The 16,737-nt window shown below is 41.3% G+C and overlaps 1 protein-coding gene across 3 annotated transcripts in view; it reads right to left on the bottom strand.

The window, feature by feature from the left end:
- The window catches only part of NR3C2 (nuclear receptor subfamily 3 group C member 2), a 327,865-nt gene that overhangs the window by 27,602 nt on the left and 283,526 nt on the right, over nt 1–16,737 (bottom strand). For all 3 annotated transcript variants that reach the window (XM_032412962.1, XM_032412961.1, XM_032412960.1), the window contains exons 7-8: nt 13,345–13,475; nt 7,586–7,743 (exon numbers count right to left, since the gene is read on the bottom strand). In XM_032412962.1, coding sequence (XP_032268853.1) covers nt 7,586–7,743; nt 13,345–13,475 — 289 coding nt within the window. The remainder of the gene's footprint in view (nt 1–7,585; nt 7,744–13,344; nt 13,476–16,737) is intronic.

The raw sequence follows: 16,737 nt of genomic DNA on the forward strand, positions 1-16,737 counted from the left end.
CCTGACCATTGACTGATGCTGCCCTTAATTCACATGAGAACAAAGAAGGAACAACAGGTAAGGACATCCTTCATATCTGTGGGGCTAGCTTCTATCTGGGCTTCATGGCTAATCCTAGACCTTTCCAAATCACAACCAAAGTCATCAATTCCCTATTTATCTACAATATCAAAATACTAGAACTTATTTTTTCCATTTTCCCCCATTCCTATTTTTTAAAAAATCTGATGCATTTTTTTTCAACTATACGAACATAAAAATGGTCTAAATGAAAATAAGCACTCACTGGTGCAATTCACCTAGAGCAATGCATTCTGAACTATGCTATACCCTTGAAATTAGAAATCTGTAGAGGCAAATGCCAGTCCTTAGGTACTAAATAGAAATGCAGAAACAGATGCTGCAAACCATTAATAACTGTTCCACTGGTTTCATCAACTAGACAAAGAATAAGATCTGCCATGTCAATTATTCATTTAATTTGAAATCTTTACCTATGAAGATTTCTTTTTCAAAAGGAGAGGGCCTATGCAAATTTGTATCCTCCCCTTCACTGGTGCCTTGGAAGATAAGGCTTTGCTCACTTAGCTGACTCTGGAATAAACATCTCTTCCTTTATTTAGAATCTTTCTTAGTCGTGGTCTTGTCAGAGAAGAAGGCGGTATAACGCTGTTAACAACTATATTAAATAGTTGTTTTGCTCAGTGAAATAGAATGTGGCTTTGAACTTGATCTCTCTTACACACACACACACACACACACACACACAGGTGTGCTACCGCTGGTACTGTTATTACAAATAATCAAATAATGTCATTTCCTTGTCACCTGAGCAACGGGAAGAGAAGGAAATTTCTCTCCTCGTGCTGAAGCACCATGGCCTGCCTTTATTCATTGCTCGCAGTGTTCTGATAATACCTGAGGCAAGGGTTTATAGTTTGCCAGGACCAATCCTCCTGATGGTCACCTCACAGCAATCTGCCATCATTCCATCATCAAACACCTTTAATCCTTCCAGCAAATTAGAAAGTGGCTCAAGCTCACCCCAACATGTTTGTAACAATAGTAAATGTCTAGCTGACGGGGTGTGCCCCGAGGACCTGAAGGACCATGGAAATGCTTTAGGACTGACTGAATTCTAGCAACTCACTACCAGAGAACGTACGTGCTTCCTGCCCTGCTCTGTGGAATGGTCCTTTCTGCCTATCTTGCCGACTGTAGCCTGTCATTTCCTTGAAGGTCCATGCTGTGCCTCAAGGATTTGGGTGTCTCTGTATTTAAAAGTAAATGAAAACTGCCTGATGGAAGTTTTTTGGTGGTGTGGAGACACGGTTTTGGGGAAACTCTAACATAGTCTGGGAAAAGGAGGGGTATTTGTTGCCTGCTCTGTGACAGATGCCCCACTCAGGACCCATGTTATTTCATTCACTCCTAAAAATTCCCTGTAAGATGGACATCATTCCCATTTTACAGTTGAAGAAATTTAAGTGAAGTGCCCAAGTTTACTGCGAGAAATGGTGGTGCAGCACCATAGGCCATCCCCTGGGGTTACATTTCTGTGGTGGGCTCCTATTTTGGTCTCAGAACGTTTCCTGAGGAGAAGCTGACTGGGAAGACATAAACCAGAATCAAATGTGAAAGAAAGCGGGCTGCCCAAATGGTGGACTGAGCCAAACTTGTGGCTTGCATTCTTCAGTGTGCGGTGAGAAAGGCTGAAAATAGGTTTGCGTCGATCTCAAAACCACCTATAGTGTAATCATGATGGAAATTACCACTACCACAGCCGGGATGCAAAAGCACCCACTAATTGAATGAGCAATGAGAATCTCAAAATAATTTGCTAATAGTCTCGACTGCTTGCAGCAATATCTCTTTTGTTGGTGATCGTGTCACTGAAACTTAACGCCCTCTTCACGTAGAGAATGAAGTCTCCCCAGCGCGCACGTGGAGCATTTACTGTACCACCAGATGTTCTGCTCCTCACCCACCCCCCCTCGCCCCGGCCACCTCCCCCGCCATGGAAGGAGACCTTGGCTCTGAAAGGAGAGCCACTTCAGTTGTCGAGCATTCCCTCCGGAACCAAAGAAAGCAATTCTTTAGCAACATGACCCTCAGCATGTTTCCTTTTGTCACGCAGAGAACAGCATCTAAGGGACACACCAGTGCCTGCCCAGGCAACGGACAGGTTCTTACCTGGGCTTAATGATCACATGCAGAGACAAAAGCCTCCACGCCAAAACCTGCTCAGCTTACGCTGAGGCCAACCTAACATTTTGTTTTGGGAACTGCTAAACATGCATGACATTTGAATACAACGCAAGGTTCACTGCCTTCAAGATGTAACCCTGTGCCTCACAAAAACAACGCATTCCAGAAGATGCCAGGGAAGATCCAAATGAGTCTGGAGAGCTGGAGAGCAGTGCAGCTGTTTTTAATGTTCCTAGATGCTAGTTTTCTGATCTGCAAAGATGCAGACCAGCCTAAAACTGAACAGCTGTTATCAGCCTGAAGCTTTCCCTCATGGTGACAGTGGTGTCCAGAGCACGAGACAGTGAGTCAAGAGGGTTCAGCTGCCACCAGCTACGTATGGACCCTGCAAAGTCACTCTCTGGGCTTCTGTCTCTTCTATTAAATAAAGATTCTCTGAAGCCCTCCTGGAAGCCTTCCAGGACCCCTGCCCAGCACAGCTGGCTCCTATGCCTTTTCAATCAGGCTTTCTATCAGTTCAGAATAAACATCAGTGAGCCCACAACTCACGGCATGCTCACCTCGTCAGAACTCCCAAGCACACTGCCTATACAGTGCTGTCTGGGGCCCCTGAATGGACTGCAAACTCCTGGAGGCCAGGCTTCGGGTTTCTTCTCCCTTGTACACTGACTGCCTTGCACTTTCAGACATTAAAGCATTTGCTGCATGAGATGAATATCTTTCTGCATCAGACAAGTGGGATTCCGAAGGACAGGTATTCTATTTGCACTTGCACCTTTGGCCCTAGAACATGTTGGGGCTCACTGGCACATGAAAGAAGAAGACCCACGTGCTCTCAAGGGTTCTACTGCTCGGGGGGCCAGTTTTGGCACCTGATTCCCTTCTGCTGTGCATTGTTCTCCAGCCACCTGTCTAGAATCTAAGCTATTTGAGGGCGGGGTTGGTGTCATGGATTTATTTTGTATCCTTTGTAGCCTTGTCAATAGTACTACCCATGAGGCACATTTTTGCTAGTGTGTACACTGAAACGAAGATGATTCTAATAGTATGACCCTGAAACTAACAGAAAAAGGGCAATTTTTGCTTCTAAAAAGTACTATTAATATCATCATTTAACATTTACTAACAGCTCTATACAATGATCATAACATAGTTCTTGATCTCTACGAATGAATGAAAGTTACCAATAACTTCATTAGAAATGTGCTTCTTGGGGCGCCTGGGTGGCTCAGTCAGTTGAACATCTGCCTTCGGCTCAGGCCATGATCTCCGGGTCCTGGGGTGGAGCCCCATGTCGGGCTCCCTGCTTAGTGGAGAACCTGCTTCTCCCTCTCCCTCTGCCCCTCCCCCCACTCATGCTCACTCTCTTTCTTGCTCGCGCTTGTTCTATCTCAAATAAATAAATAAAATCTTAAAAAAAAAAGAAATGTGGAAAATTAGTTGCCTATCTTAGCAAGAGCTACAGAATGACTATTAATTGCCAATTTTCTTTAGAAGAATAAGAAATCTATATGCCTTGCATATAACACCCAAACATTTACAATGCAAAAATACATCTATTCCTAGCAGCCTGACCACAGCTGCTTTCTTTGAAACATTCTTTGGGGAAAGATCGATGTTCAGGGGGATTATGATTCATTAAAGTTGCTGACCGATTCAAATACTTAACTGGCCAATCTATTTTTTCAGAGAATGTTCCATTCACACACCTTGGCACCGTTCTGCCAACACATGTGTGCACCATGTGGGAGAAATCCACATGTCCTGAGATATGGACATGTGTCCTGAGGGGTGGCATACTATGCACGCTATTTAAGCAGAGCTTTGGTTTGACTCATAGGGTTCACATTTGTGAACCTTAGGCACAAATGCTCTTTTTCCACAAGGTGACCAAAACTAGGCTTGAGTACAGAGCCAGTCATTGTTAGCTCTTTATTCCCTGGAAGAAAATTCCACAAATGTTGATTCACTAATTTACTCTAATGAAAAAGCCGTAGGCAGTCTCAAGTCTGAGTAAGCGTGAATGTTAGAAAGGTCCCTCTAGACTTACAATGCATTTTTCAATGTTCTGTCTGGAATAGGAATATAAATAGAGCATTCAAGATGCTTCTGTTAGGCTACTTCTAAGTGCAAACATTTTTGATAATTTAAAACAAGGGTTTCAGAATTAAAATGACTGCAGTGATTCCCCAAAGAATGTTCTCCTTCCAGCCAGGGTGGAGTAAGGTGGATTGGATCTACCCTTCCACAAGGAAAAACCAAAAATGCTCTCAAAAAAACAAAACATTTAAAAAAATGGTTTTTTCTTTTTTTTTTTTTTTTAAAGATTTTATTTATTTATTTGACAGAGAGAGACACAGCGAGAGTGGGAACACAAGCAAAGGGAGTGGGAGAGGGAGAAGCAGGCCTCCCGCTGAGCAGGGACCCCGATGCGGGGCTCGATCCCAGGACCCTGGGAACATGACCTGAGCCAAAGGCAGCACTTAATGACTGAGCCACTCAGGCGCCCCTAAAAAGTGGTTTTCAAGACACTCCGTATCAGTCAATGAAGGATAATGATCTCTAGAAGAAAACAGGAAAAAAGCTTGTGACATTGGCTTGGGCAAGGATTTCTTGGTTACAACACTAAAAACAAGATTCATGAAAAAAAAAAACAATCAATTGGACTTAATAAAAAATTGAAAACTACTGCTCTTCAAAAGACATTGTTAAGAAAATGAAGATAAGCCACAGACTGGGAGGAAATACTTGCAAATCATAAATCTGATAGAGGATCTGCATCTAGGATATCTGAAGAACTTTTAAAATTCAACAATCAGATGATTCAACTTTTAAGAATGAGTGAAACAGATGAATAGATACTTCATAGACATAAAGATGGCAAATAAGCACACAAAAAGATCACTGATCATTGATCATTAGGGAGATGCAAATGAAAACCACAGTGAGACACCAGCAATCGCTTCTAGAATGGTTAAAACTAGAAAGACTAGCTATACCAACTGCTAGCAAGGCTGTGGAGCAATCTGAACTCACACACACTTCTCAAGGGAAGGCACCACTGGACAACCACTTTGGAAAAGAGTTTGGCAGTCTCCTGAGGAAAACACACCTACCATGTGACCCAGGCATTCCACTACTAGCCAGCTATTCACCCAAGGAAAAGAAAGCAATGTCCATGCAAAGACTTGTATACACATTTTAGTGCAGCTTTATCTGTATCAGTTCCTATCCTGGAAACAATCTAAGTGTCCATCAACAGGTGACTGGACTACCAAATTGTGGGATATCCATATGGTGGGATGCTACTCAGCAAAGGGCAGGGATGAACTAGTGATACATGCATTCCCATGGATGAATTTCAAAATAATTATGCTAAGTGAAGAAAGCTAGGCCAAAAAACCTATATACCGCATAATTCCATGTATATGAGACCCTGGAATGTATTAACAAATCCGTATTGCCAGAAAACAACTGGAGAGTAGGAGGTAGCAGGAAAGGTTAAAAAAGGCAACAAGGAAATTTTGGGGGTCACAAATATGTCTATTATCTTGATGGTGATGATAGTTTCATGGGTGTGTGAAAAACTTCCCAAATGTATGCCTTAAGAATGTTCAGTTTATTGTGTATCAATTATACCTTGATAAAAAAAATACTAAGAAGACACTGAGATTTGCCTTGGGGAATTTTGCAGAATATCATCATTTATGATCTAGTCCTCTGCGTAAGGACTCATTGAGTTCCAATCATGTGCCAAGCATGGCACTAAAAAACCAGCTGGGTGAGGACAGTCTGACACACAGACCACTGGTGTGGACTCGAGTGTTTCCCCAGGGCCACTCTGCTTAAGGCACAGGGGTTCTGAGAGGCTGTGGAAAATCAAGTTTTAACTTCCGTTGCCAGTCTCATTACACGCAAATTGCCTCAAAGTGTATTATCTATTATCATATGTTGCGGTGATGACAATCACATACTAATTCTGATTTTGCACTTAAGCCTGTCCATACATTTGAACAAATAAGAGAATTCATCAAGAAAAACCCAAGAACCCATTCTGAGTCCACTATAACGGGCTTTCCACAAGCCAACCGAAGAAAGTAGATCTGCTGCCTGTTCTCATATAGGGGATCTCTGCCCCAGGCTCTAGTTTCTTTTTTTCTCTGTGTGAGTTGTGGAAAGCAAAGTGGGTTGTGATCTCTCTAAAGCTGCATTTGCCATCGTCTCTTAGTCCCACGATTTTCTATTAAACCATGCTCTTTAGGCCACTGATAATTAGCCAAATTATCACTGAATTCACCTCATGGGAATTTGACTTAATACCATATGAAAAGCTGAGAGAAAGCAAAATCAATGTGATATGTACCGAGTGTTCACTGTAAAACACTGGCGAGTGACATTCCTTATCTATCAAACCACAGAGGCATCATCACATTCCACTGGCATAAACAAAATCTTAAAGGATGACTCATGATTTCAATAAAAATACTAGTATAATACTAGCCATGGCGCCTGGCAACATTTTTCTGAACAAGAGAGAAATATTTGAAAAAGGATTTCTTATACAAATCATATGGGCTGAACGTGGGCAATAAATCTTTCAAAAGAAAGTATGAAAACTTCACAAACATAAAAAACGAAATCAGCATGACTATGTACAACTTTTTCTTTGAGCCAGAGCTACAGAAAACTGCTCGCAAAGTGAAACAAGAAGCATATTTCAAATGACATAACAAAGCAAGTTATCCAATTCGATATTTTGTAAAAACTGCTAACACCTCAGCTGCATCTATAATTGATTAATTTAGAAACAAGCTCAGAATTTACTTTCTCTAGTTACATAAGACAAGAAAGGTGTCTCCTGTGAAGAATGAATATAGGATTCAAAGTTTGGCAAAGACTGAGATGATCCAAGTTGGCCCTGGACCACTAATAATGTTTTGGAAAGATTGGGTTATTAGATTAACAGTTGTAGAAGATGGACACTATTTATGCAATGTTAAAGCAAACATTTTTATTAACCAAACATTTCCTAAATTGTAAGCAGAAATGTGAAACTTGATCTGACACGTGTAGCAAATCTGAGGGCCTTCCCTGGCCCAGGACACAGGGGTTTCGCCATGATGGTCCACGCCACTCTCATCCTGCTCAGAATGGAAGACAGCCACACCTTTTACTTCACATGGGGTTTGTTTCAAAGGTGATCTCAAGAAAACTTCCTTCCTAATCAATTCTCAACTCTTGCTGCCTCCCACTGGATAATTTATCCCTATTTCTTCCCAAAGCCCTGAAAACTCTTCCTCACCTCTCCAGTTTTGTTGGGTCAACAGTGTGTGATTGTTGATCCCTCATGTAACAGGCACCAAGAGGCTCTACTTACATCATGCATGGAGTCCAGAAGCTTGGTCAGTTGGTAGAACCTTTGCCAGCTCTGCCCAGAATTGTTGGGACACTTAGTCACCATCTTCCTCAGTTCTTTGATGTAATTTGTCCTCATTTCTTCAAATGCAGCCTGGCTTTTGAGGCCATCCTTTGGAACTGTGTTTAAGGAATACAGACATGTAAATCCCCAGGATGGAAAACAGCTTTGACATTGTAGCAGTTAAATGGCCTAGAATATTTTGAGGTTTTTTGGCTCACACTTTTAGACTGATACTGAATCTTAATTAATTGCATTTATGAACAAATACGGCAGTTATCTATTGGTAAATTCTTGTTTACATCTACATACAATAGAATAATAACTGCTATTTATTGGGTGTATGTTAATATGCATCTTGCATATATTAATTTTTTATGACATAATCATTATTCTCCTTTTATAGATGACAAAACTGGAGACTGGAGGTTTAATTCTGCCCAAGGACACAACAAATAAATGGCAGAGAAGGGGTAGAAACCTAGGTCTATTTCCAAAGCCTGCCTCTTAACCACAATGTTACATTGCCTTGTGGCCTGTCATCGAAGTGTTTTAGGAATCCTAACTTGCCAATACTTCAGAGGTAGGAAAATATCCTTTGATTTTCCAGGAAAACTGTAAGAGCCACGGACAACCTAAGCTGGGGCTAGAATTAGAAAGTGACATCTCTATATTCAAATTCAAATATCAAAGACACCTGGGGAGATTGGCCATCTACGGGGTGGGGGAGCACAGACAGGCTGAGAAGCACTTTGCATCTTCTTTGCACCAGGACCACATGACCAGCGGGGCCCTGTCAGTGGCCTCCCAGACGACAAGGCGGTGGGTCTGTGCACTGGTTTGTGTGTGCAATTAGTAACACCACAGTGGCTCTGCAGGTAAGGCAAAAATCTGTAACTTTCAAAGAGAATAAACGATGTTCCCCTTTTTCTTTGAGAAAGTAAAAAAGTAAGGATCAGGTTTTCTTTTATGTAGTGGCTGGCTTTTTATTTCAAATTTAAAAATCTCACTTAGAAACAATATTTTGGGATTCAGGGCTTGGAAGCGTATCAAATGTCTCTGTGGCCTGCTGAAAGGAGATGCTTTGTCCCAGGACACACGTGAAAGCCCTTATGGAGGAAAGGCGCTCCTGTGCTGGGAATGTTCTGGAAGGAGGTGTGGGGCAGAGTGTACAGTATCCCCTGTGAAAATCTATCTGCATGTTTGCTTTTTTCCACTATAGCCAATAAATAGTTATGTGTATGCTTTAACTCTGAAAAATAAAATTACTTAAGAACTTTATTTTTAGGAGATGGAGACCTAAAGAAATTTCGTCTTGTGAAATTAATGTTCTGAGTTTGGAACTGCTTTTACTTTCACTTCTTAATTATACAGCATGTTTGCTAATTTGTCATAACTGGGATAAATAATAGTTTACTTGGGTCATCAGCCCTTTAGAATGGCTAAGTACATTTTTGACTATTATGAGAACCCTGGAAGCCAGGAATACTGCTCTTTCCAAATTAAACCCTGTTGTCCTATATAAAAATTATCTTACAAATTACATTCACATCTTATGTTAATAGTCTCCTTGAGTTTAATTGTTGAGGCTTTTGATTTGTGGTTTATCTAAATCTATTTTTGTGGGGGAAAAAATAAACCCCTAATAGCAATTGCATGCATTCCTGAGACGGCCACAATATTAGCTGTGGTTTCAAATATTTGACATTCACATTAAAAGTTAAATGCCATCCATTATATAACAAATAGTTTGTTTTCTTTAAAAATAAAGCCTTGTTTTAAAAGTATAAAAAATATGAAGGACGGTCATAACCAGAATGTTAATAGTAAAACTATAGACCTACTGTCTACCAAAATTTTTAATGTTAACTTAAAACTTTCTGAAAGAAGTGGCAAGTTTGCAAATACTTTGCAGATAGTGCCTACACACAGGTTAACAATTATTTTTTTAAGTTATAAAATATTAAGGAGTACACCTTTTGCTTTTCAATATAAATATTTAGAGATCATCGTATACATTAACAATTACCTAAAATTAGAATGGAGTGAATAAATTTCACTACTATATTTCACTACTACTTGGTGTATCTGCTAAGATTAAGCAAAGACCTTCTTATGGATAGTTCTGTATCAGAAATTCTCAAGATTACAAATGATTTGTGTCAAATATTACTTATATATTATTGCTGTAACTGAAATATATTGTACCAATTTCCCAGCCAGATTTTTTAGAAGTTAAAACAAACCCACAAATAAGGAGAACTTAAGCAAAACCTCAAATTTTGGAGGTTTGCCCAGATTTTCTGAATTTACTTATTAAATGCAGCAGGGCTGCTGGAAACCATCCAAAATCTATGGGCTGGAGAAGAGCAAAGAGACAACTGGGGTAGAGGTTCATCTATTTTCCTCCATAAGCATTAAGAACACAAGATTCTCTCAATGTCATTGCTAAAAACTTTCTCGATACACTGGACATCAGGTGTGCAATTTAACATCCTAAAGAAGAAGAAAACTTCTAACACATTCTATCACATATTAGCAAAATAAGCTTAAATAAGCTTACTAAAGCCTGCAGCTCTGTGACTCATACAACTCTTTACTTATGTTTTCCTGCCTTTTTATTTTGCTTTTCCTGCATCTATAAAAATCAGAATTGAAAGTACTGAGCTACTTGGAAGCTAATAAATTAATTTAGGTAGCTTCAAAATGATATCAGGATTGATTATAGGCTGATTAAATGGTCTAAAAGGATAAGACACCAATTAAGTTGGAGTAGTCAAAATTTATAAAAATTAGTATCACATGCATTTTTCATTTAAATTCTATCACACATCTGATCTATCTACATCTAGATCTATACTTTCAACATTTTTCAGGCCAGTAATGGTTAATGACATAGCTTGGAAAGGGGAATAGAATCACTGTCGCTGAATTTAAAGATTCTGGTTCCAAAATTATATTCTAAAAAGGATAAATCGGGGACTTCAGAAACCTCGAGGGAGAGCGGGGGTGGGGCGGGGTGGGGTGGGGGGAAGAGTCCAGCTCTGACCACCCTGCAGATGAGGGGTTGCGCCCACGACCCCACAGGAGATTTGCTGAGTGTAATTAGTGAGGAATGGTAGGGCCTGTGGCAAACTGGAGAGAACATGCCCTGCCTTGGGCAATCGAATTCAATGAAAATAAAACAAGACAAAAGGCCAAGAGCAACCTAAAATACCTGTGCCAGCCAAACAAAACACAGCTGTGAGGTGCTGGCCCCACCTCCCGACCCGGGCTGCGGGTCTGCCCCCTGGGCTGGAGCCTGGGTCCCACCTGCTGACCACTCCGCGCCTCCTGCTGCAGCCACGTGCCGCCGCTGGCCTTTCGGCCCCTGGCTCCCCGCTCTGGGGAGAGCGGGAACAACACTGGGCGTGAAGGCCACAGCCAAGGCTTTGAGTTCTAATGCACAGAGGATACTGGACAAAACGCCTGTGTGCCTCCTTTTCGTTAGCTTTAGAACATGGGGTTGTTTTAAGCATTAAATTAGATGATATATGGCAAACACTTCAAAAGCCGTGAGCTGCTAAACTGGGAAGCAGATGCTTATCCAGAGTCGCTATAGCATCTCCTCTTCCTGCTCTTGTCACTACTTGATTCAGGCTAACTCTTCCTCAGACCCAGTCCCTCTCTGGGGGAAACAACATCTCTTCTGACCCCTCCTATCCTCATTACCTTGGTGAGTAATGCCACTTTCTCCCAAACGACTCTACTGAAAACTGCCCCTTCCACCACGGCCCTGACTCATGAGCCAAGGGGAGGGCTGGGCATGTGCTGGACTCTCTTTTCTGCTTCCAGGTGGTCACTCAACAATCTCTCCTCCTTTGAAGTCCATGCCACTCGCCCTGGCACCCAGAACATTTCCCAGTTTCCTCAGTGGCCACACTACTTGGCTTAGAGATTTCTTCTCCATGCTGCCTCCTGCCATCATTCTTGTCTTCCTCTCATCTGATGTGAACTTGCTCAGATTCTTTCCCCTCAGTTTGAAAATGTCTGTGCCGTTGCCGGAGGAAGAAGTGCTCAACATCCTTGCCAAAGCTAATCCTGTCCTGACTTGTCTCTCTGGCACTTTATGTCATCAACTTCTCTACTCTCATACTTGGTTCCAGAAGCCTAAAAAAGCTTCCCATCAATCTGCAAGTCCCTGGCCATCGGGCACCTGCCTGAGGCCTAATGGTCAACTCTCACTGGCCTCTCTCTGTGCTCTCAACTTTCTCTGTGGAAGCTCTGCTGTTAGTCATGCCCCTTTTGGAAATCAGTTCTTGGCTCCCAGTTTCTCTGCCTCTCTGACAGTCCCATCTCTGCCTCTTCAGCCCTGCCATCCTCCTTTCATGTAGCTCAACTGGACCGTTCCTCTTCTTTCTGTGCCCTGGCAACCCCACTCACCATTTTAGTTTAGATGACAATTTTCTATGACGATAATTTCATGTTTATGTCTCAATACCCAAGCCTGTCTTCTGAGTGCTAGTCCCAAATTCTCCCCATCTTTTGGGATACATCTGAAAATTAACCCATCTAAATTGAACTCATTTCATAAAACCCCCACCAGATCTTCTCCAAGTCCCAACATTAACATACTCCTCTTAATGGTATCACAGCCATCGTAGCCATTTCTCTGTGTGCAAAACCTGTGTGACTTCTGACCCATACCATTTTGTTTCCCCTTCTAGTTTGGCCTTGTTCCTTGAATGCATTGCTCCTGTCCATCACACCACCCACCACCATCATTCAAGGCCATTATTTCAACAGCCTCACAGCAGGTCTCTGTGCTTCTAATCTGGCTAAGTTCTCTGTCTTTGCCTCTCCACCTCCCCCTCTCTTTCCCCTTTAATCCAGTTTACCAGATACATTTTCATAAAGGCACAGAAGACAGCTTGGGTCATGTCACCCCACTGCTCAAAGCCTGCGGTGCTGCACTCCTCTGCCCACCCAATGAAGGTCAGGTGCCTTCAACAGACACTGAATATCCTGGTCCATCTCCATCCCAACCTTATTCCCCACTCCTCTCCAACCCAACATCACCCCATGCACCTTGAAAAATTAAATGAATACAGAAATAAAAAATTTAAAAATTAATGGGTAAAACACGTCTTCCAGAACTAAGTTCTAATGCCTGGATATGCTTTCCCACATTTCCACACTCCCTCACATCATCCCCTGATGGGAATGCCATCTCAGACCTCATAACCAATTCATAACCCTTGCAAAGCTTGCCAAGATTCAGCTTCACCATGAATCCCTCCCTGACTCCCAGAACTAAATATGCTCCTCCCTTTTTTGAGCCACCGTGACACTCTTTATCTATCATGATTGCATAATCCCTTTCCACAACGTATTAAAAGTATCTCTGAATTTATCTTATAGTAAAACTCGCTGAGGGCAGCAACTGCACCTCATTCACCCTTGTAGTAGCTGAATTGCCTAATCCTACTATACATATAACAGACACTTAGTAAATATTTAGTGGTCGGATGGATGAAGAAATGAAGGAATATGCTCTTTCTTCACCCAAAGCCTCATACTTTCCAAGTAACTTAGTTCACCAAAAGACCAAAGCCCTTTTCTCACCGCCTCAATTTTTTTTTTTTTTATACTAACTACCTGACACTGAAAATAGGCTAATCTCCTTAAAGGTAAGACTATTTGACAATGTAGAAAAAGTGCACAAGTGGACATCAACTTACTTGTGCTCAGCAGCAGCAGAACTTTCATTATGGTGTATTCTTCAAAGGTAAGCTGCAGTCGAACGAACTGAAGGCTGATTTGGTGCATCCCCTGACATAGTTCATACATGGCAGACTGATGCATCTTCTCTCTGCAAAGGAAATGGAAAAAAAAAAAAAAAAAGGTTCGTTATCAAGCCCAGACTGGTGGCCCAAGGCAGCTTAATAAGAGATCTGAGTCAGAGTTTCCCTTTGGCTTCAACATGGAGCAGATATGTATCCAAAGACAAGTTAGATGCCTTTCACACTGATGGCTAAACTGCTTCTAGACCGACACTGCCATGCCATTTCCTAGTACCCTGTAACAATGCGTCAGAAGCATGGAAACCAAACTTTTTCATGTGTGCCATTATTTTATTTTATGTCAAGAGTAACGATGACTGATCGTGTTGTGTTATATAGTGAGATCATCCACAGAGCAGAGAGGCCGCTGTGATGTGGGGTGAAGCTCACAAACTTCTGTTCCTTTTCAGCTAGAGATACCAAACACTTAACTATTTTGACAAACTATACTAGATGCTGTGAATACGGGACAGTGATGACCAGTCTTATTTCCACATGGACTTCCCTTACAGAGGTCATGAAACATGACTGTTAACTATTTGAAGCAGCACATTTAAAAAGGAAATTGAACAAAATTTTGAAACCTGAGAACCTGGACTAGAATCTTTCTGATAAAGGGAAAAAGCAATGTGGGAAACAAAGGCAAAAGAAAAAAGTAAATGTCCTTACTACTTATAGACCACTGACAAGTTCCTGAAACAGAGTGACCTTCCTCTAGGAACTCAGCTGCCTTGATGTTAATACTTTGCTAAGGGCAAAAGGTAATCTTAGCTTAACATTATCCTGACTCCCCAGGATCCTGTAAGTCTACTTTAATATATAAAAATTCCTTTGGAAACACCCTTTAGATATATGTTGGCAATTGTCCTCCAAGCATATGGCCCACTGATACACATCTGAAGAGTCTCATGACTAAGGTTATATTAGACAGTAATAAATGACCTTTTCCTAACAATAGCTGGTCCCCTTCAGGTCCTGGAAACCTTGCTTCCAAAATTTCTTAGAGACTTACATTATCCCTAACCCCCTCCCAACTTGAAAATATATAATCGGCCACTCTTCATGACCCCAGTGCAGCAGTTCCTGCCTACAGGTCCTATCCCCATGCTTTAATAAAACCACCTTTTTGCACCAAAGATGTCTCAAGAATTCTTTCTTGGCTGTCAGCTCTGAATCCCAACATTTCCTATGTCAGGAGTTTGGGGCAATATATGCATGTTTCCACTTGGACAACTAACCAATCCTCTCCCTCCACCTAGTCTAAATGTTTCCTTTTATTTTTTTCTAAAGATTTTACTTATCTGAGAGAAAGAGTGAGCAAGAGAGCAGGTATGAGCTGGGGAGGAGCAGAGGAAAAGGGAGAAGTAGACTCCCTGTTGAGCAGGGAGCCTGATGTGGGGCTCGATCCCTGGACTCCGGGATCATGACCTGGGCAGAAGGCAGACGCTTAACTGAACCACCCTGGTGCCCCTCCATTTTTTTTTTTTTTAAGATTTATTTTTGGGGGGGGCGCACACAGGAGTGTTGGTGCTGGTAGGGGGAGGGGCAGAGGGACAGAATCTTCAAGCAGACTCCCACAACCCATGAGATCATGACCTGAGCCAAAACCAAGAGGACGCTCAACTAACTGAGCCACCCAGATGCCCCCAAATATTTCCATAAAAATCTATATTATACAGCAAGAGAAGTCATCATTGTCTCTTTCCATGAGAAGTAAACAAAGCATCAGTTAGTTTTTAAGATTTTCCTTCTCAAAATAATAAATCTTTTGGGACATATTGCTGATAACTATTGCTTTATGATGACCAGAATCTAATAAGTGAAAAAGAGACTATTAGTGAAAAATAGGAACAGACTTGATAAAGGCCAAAGAAACAGAGAAAGAGGTCATGATGGCTGATATATTTCCAAAGGTGATGGATAGCAGGCAGGAGTCTGTAGGACAGCAACACTGCTATACCTCTCCCAGGATGCATCCTTGGGTTCCCCTCATTGGCAGAAATCCCTTTCATCTCAACTCTGAAAGCCACCTGTGTAGAACCCATAATGGAACAGAACGTTTTCTCTGTGTTATTATTGTATGTCTTTTGTCTCCCATAATCTGGAAGATATTTTTAATTATGTAAATGTTTTAAACACATACACACACACATAGAATAGCAGGAGCCTATGCATCTGCCATCCAGAACTAACAATGTAAATAAATGCTAATATTTTTGTCATATTTACTTCAGATCTTTAAAAATTAAACATGGCAGAGTTACACCCTGCTCTCTCTTCCTCCTGCTTCCCATTCATCTTCATTCAAGAAGGGAACCGCCCACTTTGGGGGACTACCATTTCCTCTCAGATGTATATATTTTACGGCCACATGTATGTATCTATAAAAACAGCATACAGTACCTGCTTTGTTTTATGTAAATTTGAAATTAGATATGCACATCCTTCTGCAACTTATTTTTATTCAGTGTTGTAATTCTGAGATGTATCATTTTAATACAGGTAACCGTAAGTTAATTCATTTTCACTGATGCAAGTTTCATTTGTTTGCACATATCATGATTTACTTATCCATTCCACTACTGATGGTCACTTGGATGGTTTCCTCTTTATCGCTATTATGAATGATGCCCAAGGAACATACTAGGGCATTAATCTAGGATACAGAATGAAAGCAGAATTGCTGAGTCACACATGGGTGCACATCTGCTGCTTTCATTCTAACCAGTAAAAGATAAGAATTTCCTTTTATTCCACACCCCCACCAAATTTGTGGCCAGCTGACAGGGGCTGAAAGGATAGCCCCATTGGTTCTTTTATTTGCATTTCCATTAACACCAGTAGGCTGAACATTTTTCAAATGTTTTCTGACCATTTGGGTTTCTTCTTTGTTGATTTGTCTCTTCATATCTTTACCCATTTTATTGTAAGCTTTTTCTCTTCTATCACTAAGTAACACCATCTTTAATCCTAGTATTTTTTTGCCTTAAAAATTTTGTCTGAGGAAGAATGAAGGGGGGGAAATCAGAAGGGGAGACGAACCATGAGAGACGATGGACTCTGAAAAACAAACTGAGGGATCTAGAGGGGAGGGGGGTGGGGGGGGTGGGTTAGCCTGGTGATGGGTATTAAAGAGGGCATGTTCTGCATGGAGCACAGGGTGTTATATGCAAACAATGAATCATGGAACACTACATCAAAAACTAATGATGTAATGTATGGTGATTAACATAACAATAAAAATTAAACAAAAATTTTGTCTGATAGTTTTGTTTCTTCCTTTCTCTCTCC

Source organism: Phoca vitulina, unplaced genomic scaffold, assembly GCF_004348235.1.
Source record: "Phoca vitulina isolate PV1807 unplaced genomic scaffold, GSC_HSeal_1.0 scaffold14, whole genome shotgun sequence".
Lineage (NCBI taxonomy): Eukaryota > Metazoa > Chordata > Mammalia > Carnivora > Phocidae > Phoca > Phoca vitulina.